The 10954-nt window shown below is 39.5% G+C and overlaps 1 protein-coding gene across 1 annotated transcript; it reads left to right on the top strand.

Moving 5' to 3' along the window:
- Window positions 1-4506: 4506 nt before the first annotated feature.
- timm21 (translocase of inner mitochondrial membrane 21) lies at window positions 4507-7552 on the top strand. Its single transcript, XM_026179643.1, has 6 exons — window positions 4507-5012; window positions 5415-5477; window positions 5563-5660; window positions 5786-5859; window positions 5963-6068; window positions 7218-7552. The coding sequence occupies exons 1-6, from the start codon at window positions 4724-4726 to the stop codon at window positions 7308-7310; spliced, it is 723 nt and encodes a 240-aa protein (XP_026035428.1). The 5' UTR covers window positions 4507-4723; the 3' UTR covers window positions 7311-7552.
- Window positions 7553-10954: the final 3402 nt, after the last annotated feature.

Below are 10954 nucleotides of genomic sequence, written 5' to 3'. Positions count from 1 at the left end.
TTGTGTAATGCGAAATGCAGAAATGAAAAAACTCTGAGCTCGATGGTTTCTGTTGTACAGATGAGCTGTTTTTAAAGTCTGATTAAATTAAATTAAATTAAAGTCAGATTTATTTTTATTTTATTTCATTTATTTAATATTTATTTAATGCAGAATTCTAGAACGGTCACCATGGAAATACTTGATGCAAGTTTCATGTTATAAAATTAAAAGAAAACACTTTATCTACATTACACTAAACTTTATTATCATATAAGTAGATAAGTGAAGGCTACAGGCGTCCTTAAGTCACTCCTGTGAAAAGATGCAACATGGTGAATCAGAAAAGACAGAAAGTTACTCTGCAGCATCGTGTCCTTTTATATTATTTGCCTGCTTATCTCCATTTTCTTACTGTAGATGTGAACATGAGCAGTAAAACAATGGTGGAGGGGACTAATGCATACATTTGAAGGCTGACAGCATGTAAACTGGCCCTTTAAACAGTCCAGAGGGAGAAATCTCTGTGTAATCTGTAGAGTCTAAAGCACAATAATAATAGCACCCTAAATAATGAGGTCATTAATTACTAGGATACCTACTGTTGGAGTCAAATTGTTAAATGTTGTCATTGTGTTACTTAAATTTGTAAGTCTTAGTTCAAACTATAGGATCAAAGACATTCCTTTGTCTCATACCAGCTCTCCAGCCACTCTGTTGGTGGGGGAGGCTGAGGTGTTTTATTATAGGCGCATCCTATCTGGAAGTTCTGTTTCTTGTGTGGTAAGCTTCCTGCTTTTATTACCCTTTTGGTGAGCAGGAGGTCACACAAACGCACCCCGAAACACATTCTCACACTCACATACCTATACACACACACAAACACATTCTCACACATACATGCATACACACACACTCTCGCACATGCATACACATTCACACACGTGCTTACACGTACACACACAGTGCCTTGTCTTTTGTAACCATAGGGGGGTTTTACAATGGGAGGTGCTTGTGTGTACTGTAACTGCTGTGTCTTGGAAATAAAAGGCTGCGAGGAAGGCTGCTTAGATGAAGTTGGTTAGAAGACAGATGAGGAGCGTTCAGCTCCAAGAGCTTGGGTTCCGACCAGTCTTCCCTTGCTAGCAACCAAAAGATGTTCGTCTTGTTTCTGTCGTTAACGAGAATAAGTTTCTAAACTAGCGGGGCCTGTGGAAACGCAGACCCAACACCTACTGCCATGTTTTTTTTTAGTAATATATCTCTCATGTTTTCTTAGTAATGTGTCTCACATTACTGATGTTTAGAGAGCCCTTGTTATGTTTCACGGGAGTTCAGGAGTGAGTGATGAAAGTGATGCTACACCACCAGAATCAGAATCAGAATCAGAATACTTTATTGATCCCTGGGGGAAATTATTTTTTGTTACAGTGCTCCATTTTAAACCAACATTAAGACAAGACAGACAATACACTAACTAAGAATAGTACAATATATACATATATATACATACATACATACATACATAAGTCACTCATAAATAAATAGTTGGAAAAGAAACATGTGTAGTTGTAGCAGCAAACAGTGTGTTAAGTGGATGCGTTGTACAGGGAGATGGCCACAGGCAGGAATGATTTCCTGTGTCGTTCAGTGCTGCTTTTTGGTAATCTCAGTCTCTCACTCTGCCTCTGGACTAGTGGGTTGCTGCTCTATGAGCTCAGCAGGAGGAGTTGAACCCACAGTGGTTCCCTGGTGGGTAGGAACATCATACTTCAGGTTCAATATTATAGTTACGTTCTTGATGGTCTGAACCTCAGACAGGAACTGGTCAGGACAACTGACTCAGTTTTTTCAAGTTCTGTTACAGAAAGAGAACTAAAACAGCAACACCTACACCTCTACCTGACCACACAATGTTAATGATTTGTCTTTTCAGTGTTGCTATAATATTTTCGGTTGCTAAATACAGCTAAAAGCAGAAAATTCATTGTTGAAAAATCAACACAACCCGACTTACGAAATAAATTCGTTCCCGAGGGTCTTTCGTAAGTCGAAAATTTTCGTAAGTCTAAGCACCCATCGCGCCTTTTGAGTGAACGATAAGCTATAGGCTAATTGCTAATTGCAACAACAATCTGGTCGTTAAGTCTGACGTCACTAGCCATGTCTGGGCCTAAACTCTGCTGCAGGTCCATATATCAAACGATCACTATGGCATTACTGAGAGTTGAAAAACTGTCTAAAGTATTTCATCTTTAATAAAATGATCAGCATTCTGCTCTACCAGGTGTAACAATTGAGTTTAACATCCAGGCATCCATGAAAACGGAATTTATGACATTTAACAGAGTTAGAAGTTAGCAGGAAGTTAGCTCGCTAGCGTCTATCTAAATACAATATAGCATGTCCTGACTGCGGGGTTTTGGAAACAAATTAAAACGTACAGCTCTGCTATCACTTCCAACATAAATGAAGACAGAAAACTAAACAGCAGTGACGTTTGTAGGCTTACTGAAGTTTGGCTAGCTGGTATATAATGATGTGCTACGTGACCGCTAGCGACACAGCTATGTTAGCATAATATAAACAAGCTAACTTTGTTCCCACTCGATAAAAGTTAACGTGAGTGTTCTCGGTGGTCAGGAACAAATGTAATCGCATGGCAGGATGCTGTAAAAGGACCAAACTTCAGCCAGGAGAACAACTGAGATAATCCATCCACAATACGAGGTTAGTCATTCATATACTGCTGCATGGGCTGGGCTGTAGCTACATCCTAAGATTTTAAAAACTGAGCTTAAATAAATGATTAGCAGTAATAAAAGCCGAGGGAGGTCAACAGTGATCACTGACTGTTTTAGGAGCTTTTTGAGATTAAATAGAAGAAAATACAAAACATTAAACATGTTAACAACACAAAAGCCATATTAAACGCAGACTACTTTAGGCCTGGAAGTAGGATTCGTCACGTCATCACTTAACGACCGGATACGTTGTTCAAGTGGAACAGCAATGCGCAAGTACGAAAGCCAAGGGGGTTGTCACATGATTCGGAAGGCATTGTGGGAATTGTGGGCATTGTGGGCTCAGCCAATAAGAGCCAGTGGATTTTGTTACACGGGCATTTTGCCGTACCACAGGCAGAAATATTGCCGTTAAGTGCCTTCGTAACTTGATTTTTTCATTAAATGGGGTATTTGTAAGTTGGGGTTCCACTGTACTAAAGTTCCCCAAACAGTCTACAAAGGTTTTTTTTTCTGTCCACCAAAGTAAATATGATTCAAGAGATTTTTGTAAATTCACTTGTCCAAAAAGCAAATAAAAAGATCAAACAAAAGATATACTGAACGACAGTCAGCATTACCAGAGTTAGCAGAGCTACTGTAGCTTGGTTTATAGATTTGAATTAGGAGGGATGAAAAAGTGAATTCACTTGACTGGAATCTGCAATCTACTGACTTCTAATGGTGAGATTTTACAAGCTCTAACTTTAATGATACTTAAACAATAGGCCAGGCACGGCATTGCTTTTGCCTGAGCCTGTTCAGCCAGCAACACAGCTGTGTAATATGTGAATAAAATCAAAACCTGTTCCAATCAAATTTCCCTTTTTTTAAGTTTTGACCTTTTTTATTGTACTTCTAATTTCTGAAAAATTACTCTAAAGCTTCTTCTAATGCTCCAGAGTCTATTTGGACCATTTGGACATGACAACCATTAACTGAAGTATGAAATTATGCATTCCAAGGTTCACGTCAGAGTGCATGGAGTCAGGAGTAAATTGCAGTAGATTTTGTCAGTGTCTGTGGCAAATAAATTCAACTTACCTCCAAAACTGACAAATACATTCATAATTAACACACTTCCCATTGTGTGAAGACTGCAGCAAGACATCTGCAGATCTAAAAACAACAACAACAACAAAAAAAAAAAACAACTATTAAAAACTAATTTACCTGCTCATTTGATGTCCCTCTTACATGGTAATTCACTCACTTGCTGAAACTCACACACACACACACACACAGCAGATGTTTTGCAAATATTTTTTTTATTTGAGATTCTTGTGTTTAGACCTTTAAAAAACATAATTCCACTCTTAAAGTGATTTAAAGAATATGAGATTTTAATATTCATTTTGATTTTTTCTGACTCTAAATTTTCTTTGGTCATTACTCAGTTTTTTTTCTTTCTAATGTACATTTTGAAGATATTCAGTTACTTTGCAACTTTGAAACTTCGTCTTCTGTGTGAACTTCAGCTTTCAACATTTCTGCACTTTGGCTTATAGGTGAAAGATTTGGTGTATGTCAGTTAAATTTAACAAGCTTCCCAAATATTTCAGCACTTTAAAAAACAAACAAATATTCATGTATCAGCATTCACACTGCATTTTCTCCAGGAAATGCATTCTCTAGTTGTAACGGTATTTTTTTTTTCTTAAAGATTTTTTTTGGAACTTTTTATTTTATTTTGTTGAAGACGTTTTCGCTGTAGACGATGATGAAGAGCGAGTGACGTTTCATTGCTGCGCTGTCGCTTTAACGGTGAGTGACGGCAATATTGTGCGCCGGTGAAGCACAAATCCGGTGACTGACTTTAACCAGTCCTGTTGCCCAGTGTTTTGGGTTAGTTTAGTGCTGTGAATTCATGTATACTAAGTCCGTTTTGTTTACTTAAACCACACAGTAGGCTGGTTAGTGTAGTTCTGCGATATTGGGAAGGGGCTCGCTCAAATCAAATCATGGCTTATATTCAGGTTTTGAAGGTCCTGCACCGAAATCTGCAGCACAGAGCACCACAGGTCAGCGTGCTTATCCATACGCACAGGAGAGTGTCAACATTATCAAGACTGGCCTTCCACAGTGGACTAGAGGCTAATTCGCCTGTGCTAAGCTGCTTAATACAAACACACAGACGGCGGGGTATTTGTCTCGACTTTACAGCCAGAAATAAAAGCAGCCCCGAGGACCGAGACAGGTCAGTCTCCAAGTTCCAGAGTGGGAGTCCAAAGCCTTCAGCTGCACAAAAAGGTATGCATGGCGAGGAAATAAAAAGGATTTAAGTCGTGCTCATATGTACTCAGATATTAGGAGCGTAGTTTCATGATAGCCTGCTATTTTCAAAGCAAACCATTAGGGTTTGTCCGTAGGCACTGTGAAGAAAATGTACTATATTTAACCAAGCAATGATTTATTCCATTGCAGCAGCAGTTTTGGGACAAAAATATACACAATTATTGTATTTATAATCGCAATCAATCGCTCTGATTATCACCAGCAGCAGAGGAAATATCTTAAAATGACCCAGGAGTTTATTTACTGAATAACTGAACAAACACTTGCCTTTATTAGTGAGATTCTAACTTTGCCTAATATAAATGAAAACTATGCACAGCTGTTGCATAATAACCCTCCACACTGAATGCCTTCCAGTGAAAGAAGCTGGCAGGGACTTCACCTACCTGATCGTGGTACTCATCGGGCTTGGAGTGACAGGTGAATACAGCGGAATTAAAAAGCTGCAGTCGTAACCCAAGCAATTCATCATCCTGTTTGAAATGACGTCTGTGTGTGTTGTCAGGTGGGCTGCTGTATGTGGTGTTCCAAGAGCTGTTTGCATCCGCGAGTCCAAATAAAGTGTATGGGAGAGCCTTCGATAAAGTCAAGTCACACCCAGAGGTATGAACGATATTAGTGACTGTCAAACATGAGGCCAGGCTAACAATGTTACAGTTCAGTATTTAAGGTCCTCTTGATGATCTTATGAGGTCATATAAAAAGTTTCTTGTTTATTGAAAATGTAGGTAATTGGTGCATTTGGTGAGCCAATCAAATGTTACGGGGAGACCACCCGTCGAGGAAGGAGGCAGCAAGTCAGGTTGGTGTTTTGTTAATTAGTCAAACAAGTTCAGCAACAAAGCCCGCTTTTAGTTAAGGTAGCCTTAACATGTATAATGGCAGTCTTTGTCTCTTCTCCTCAGTCATATCGAGTACCTGAAGGATGGAATGAAGCATATGAGACTTAAGTTTTACATTGAGGGCTCAGAGCCGGGAGTGAAGGGGACAGTGCATACAGAGTCTAAAGAGGTTGGTATTCTGCCACTCAAAAGCCAGCTTATGAAATACATACATGCACAAGCACTGATTGACATTTCTGCGGTGAATGTTTTGTGTCTTTTCACTAGCACCTACTCAACTCGACTCTGCTCTATTCAGTTTCGGTCATTTTTAATCATATTTGAGTACCACCTCGATGTAGGTGGGATCGTTGTAGCAAGGCGACCTGGAAGTCCCCTGGCGTTATTTGTATGTGACACAAACACAATGCAAAAATGGAGGTGTGAAGCAGCACTGCACTCCTCTGTCGTCACTAACTAGGGAGAGCATAATTAGCCAGCCACCCTGCCATTGCCCCCGAGCCCGCTGAACCGCCCCTCTACACACCTCTGACACAGGAGGGCATCAAGCCAATTGTTTACCTGCTACCAAACTGATGCTAAAACTCTGCATCTCATCATTGGACCAAGCTGTTGGTTTGTGTTCTTATGAAGGAGTTGCTCTCATGACTCACCCAGTGATGTCACCCTCTGCTCAATCAGTGGCTTGTGGTCTATTGATGTCATATTTTCAGCTTGACTCAGCTCGCTTGGAAATCCAGACTAATAGGTACTCAAAAAGTACCTAGTAACAAGTACTACCATCTAATAGAAAATTGAGTAATTTTCAAATTGAGATAAGCCGAGTAGGTGCTAGTGGAAAAGATGCTTTTGTGGGGCCTACAATGTAGCCTACCTATCGTAGGCTCGTTGTTGCCAGCATTTATGCTTGTGCGGGTGTATTACGGGTAAGTTTATGTTGATGTTGTAATTATTATTCCCTATATTGAGGCAGTGATTGTTGTTCTCTCACAGTTAAATTGAAAAAACGTGGCAAAAAAGTATTCCCAAAAATGCACAGAAGAAATCGGCTGTACTGGACAGACCAATCACAGTGGTTGCGGGCTGTGACGTGTAGTTAGATTCAGGTGCATGTCAGGTTACGTCATAGAGTTTCAGAGGATTTTGCAGTTACAAAACGGCTTCAATGGGTAGATTTCACACTGAAGTGTAAATCCCCAGTAAGTGGCACTGTGTGTCTTCCTAAAGCTTTACCTAGTTTCATATGTGATGGCCGTCACATCGCTGATGTTTTTATATGTGTTTAATCAACCAGTTTTTTTTGTTGTTGATTTTACAGAATCCTGAAACTGGAAAATATGAGTTTCGTTATATATTTGTGGACATGGATGTCTACCCAAGACGGACTATAATTGTGGAAGATAACAGATAAGGACCTTAGATGTGTGATTCAGCGTTATGGAAGCATGAGGAGTGTGTGTTAGATGTGTTGCTGGACAAAAAAGCTGGAGAATTCACCTTCACATAGTGTCAGAGGCTGTTAAACAATTACAGCTTTGGTGTAGCATTTGGTGTAGAGCCTTGCAAAGCAGAGATCAAAGGATCACATGGCCCCGTGCTACTAATTTATAAATGTTTGTTTTTTTTACTAGATTGTGATCTTGATTTTGAATAAAATAAAACACTTGGGAACAAACATACAACTGAAGCTGTGTGTGTGTGTGTGTGTGTGTGTGTGTGTGTGTGTGTGTGTGTGTGTGTGTGTGTGTGTGTGTGTGTGTGTGTTTTGGACCCTCCCAGGGAAGGAAGTATGTAATAAGTTCTGTTTGTTGTTAGCAGTCAGTTTTCAAGATATCATTTTCAAATCTTGTTCGATGGCAGATACCAATAGCAGCTTAAGCTGTTTTCATTTTAGTTCACATCAAATGTGAACTTCAGTAAAAACTTTATATTACCCACTATATTTTGGCTTCAAACTTCTCAACAATAGATTAGACCTTCATTGGGGGACCTTCATTGTAAGCCCTCCAAGGTCAAAGTTAATCTTTGGGCGGGGGTGTAATTCAAGGAACTATATTGAGTAATACTTCATATGAAAGCACATGGACAGAGCTCTACAACACATTAACTTTTTCAGTACAATGCCCTACAGCGTTACAATGACCCCATAAATTTTTACAAACTCACACACTGCATAACTATATCTTAAAATCTCAGGTTTCTATAGCTTGTACAGCCAAAGATAATAAAAATACATCATTTTAGTATGTAATGCTTCAAGGTTAAAGGTCACACATCAGGGTGCTGTAATAAAACCAGGCTGACGTCAGTGTGTATTAAAAGCCGGCTAAAGTTAGCAAGTTTAATAAAACCAGGCTGATGTGAGCTTGTTGTAATAAAACATCATAAAACAACCATGTTTTAGCGTAGCCTTTGTCCTTCTAGGGGAGTTGCACTCTCTCGAGTGCTCTTGTTTATTGTAGAGATAATTTTCATTGGAGCTACAATTCTTCCTTCATTTGTAAGTTGTTTTTGGGGTGTAAGGTCCAATGACAATTTAACACATCTTTTACATGTTAAGCTCTTTTTTTTATATACATAAAATACAGGTCTAGAAAATATTATGGATGCTTTCCTGTCAAGTTTAGTTTATTTGTTGTGTACAGAATTACATTTTTAGAAATGAAGTATGAAACAGTCACCACTAGATGGAGGTAACGCATTGAGCTATGTACTGCATGACGTGCCCTTTTTTACATTTTTGCAAGTATTTTCCATATAGAATGTGGAAACCGTAATAATAAACCAATATTAAAACTTGTCTCAACTTAATGTCTCATTTTAAGCAATGGCTAGCAAGATTGCTTTGAATTTAGTCTGTTTTCCCTCTATTATTTTTAACTTCAAAACAGTGCTAATGTCACAGGCCTGGATTAAACAGGATAAAAAAGCAAAAGCAGGGAATAATTAGAGACAAACCAGACCATTAAATGTTCCCTTAGGCTTTCAGAGGCGGTCATATATCCATAAAGCTTTTTATCACCCTATAATTTGGAACTGAGCCCATCTATTGAGCAAAAACAGAAAATATTGATATTTCACAGAGTTACAGCAAGAGGCGTTTCGTAAATCCAGTTTATCCAAAGTATATATGCATTTTTCTATCAAGGGAACAAAGTTTGATTAACAGCTTCGATCTTCTTACGTCCGAGATACTGTTGCTGGAGGTCAGCACGAATAAAAACCTCTATAAATCTCGCGTTTAATGGGTTTATGCTTCCAAATATTTGCACTGATCTCATTCTTGTGTAATACTGTATCCCATGTGTACCCAATCGTCCCTAGAACTCGTGCTACGTTCCATGGCCCTCGGAAATAGTGGAATTTGTGATGGACCCCCAGTAAATCGTTGTAGCAGTTATCTTGGAAATGTCGCTTTTTATTACTGTTTCTGCGTCAGTGCTGCTGCTGAGATATGAGTCTCGTAGCTTTATATTACACGTCTGTAAATCATCTAAAAACAGACAGATTTAGGTGTTTCTTTTTTATGAAGGGGTTAAAAGTTGTTGGGTTTTTAATAATTAAAAAATTATAAACCATGAACGTACCCAAGATAACGTTTCTGGTTCGCATACCGAACACGAATTAGCTTGATGCTACTCGACTCTAAATAAGTTCTGTTTCAAACAGACAACACTTGAACGGGGAAATTTACGCGATTAATTATAATAACTGCGTCCAATAATTTGTTCCCAAGAGGGGGCAGTTTACGGGAAGCATGAAGACAGGAACCCTGTGAACATTTGAACACCGCCCACTGTGAAAGCGAAGGCATCGCTGAACACAGGGGCGTGCTCAGTCAGTCAGAGCTAGCTAAAACTCTGTAGGACTAGTTTAGTTGTTTCTCCAGGGTTAAGCCAGCGTGTAGCTGTTGTAGTAACTAGCTTATGAACTTGTATATAAGAGCAGGAAGGTATGCTCACCAAGCAGCCCAGTCTCCGTCGTTGTTTTTCTTGCGGTGTGGGTAAATAGTGTACGGCTGCTGCTGTTCCTGTTGTTGTTGTTGTTGTTGTGGCCTGCTAGCTCTAAACTAGCCGTAGCCTCATCTGACTCACGGAGCTCCACTCTCATCACATCCCCGAAGACGCTTGGGGGAATGGCACACCTCGTCAGCTAATCAAGAAGACCGACTTGTCGCTACAGAGTAAGTTTCGTTCTTGTGTCTGCTTTTACTAGACCAGGAAGCTATACTAACTGACAAACCGCCGTGTTGAACTCACCATCTTTTTTTTAAGTTGCATAAAAGTGCTTAACCCGAGCTCTGTGTGGATAGCGGCTTGAGGGTTACACATTCCATGTGAAATCTTCAATGATTAGTTAAGACAGTGCGATGGATTTTTTTTTTCTTTTTGGTTGAATAGCCTTGGTGAAAAATGAGTTAAAAATTGCTTTAAGTGGAAGTTTTTCCTTTTTCTTTGGGCAGGAATCTGCAGTCTTCTTCCTCAGCTATGAGACTCTCTGCTTAATAATTAACATCTCACAATAATGGAGCTATACTGGTACATGTGAGTATATTGTATGTATTTTTCGTTAATTAAATACGGAGCTTAAAACTGATCCTTGAATCTGATCAACCTTCCTTCTCATTCTTTTGTGTCCTTTACAGAGTTGTCATTATATTCATCGTCATAAAGATATTTTTCTATGTGTGCTGGTACCGGTCGAGACAGAGGCAACTGGCAGCATACCTGAGCAACCCACGCAATGCTCAGATAGTCATTGTTGGAGGAAGGGCCTACCTCCATCAGATGTGTGAGAGACAGAGCGTAAGTGCAGAACCCCCAACACACATGAACATGCACCTCACAGCGCAAAAATCCAGCTGTGAACTTCTGAAGTGGTTTCACACCTTGGAGGAAGTGACTTTATACACAAAAGTTCAAGGGTGTTCACAGTGAAGAGGACCTCCTCATGCTGGCTGAGAGACTGGAGCTGAGTGAGAAAGAGACAGTCAAATAAGGTCGTGGTTGTGTTACTTTCTTTTTTCTTTTTGCAGGGGAGTTATTTGCTTTCTCG

Source organism: Astatotilapia calliptera, chromosome 9 (genome assembly GCF_900246225.1).
Source record: "Astatotilapia calliptera chromosome 9, fAstCal1.2, whole genome shotgun sequence".
Taxonomy (NCBI): domain Eukaryota; kingdom Metazoa; phylum Chordata; class Actinopteri; order Cichliformes; family Cichlidae; genus Astatotilapia; species Astatotilapia calliptera.
Note: the sequence above shows the minus strand (reverse complement) of the source record. Positions and strands in the feature narration are given on the sequence as shown.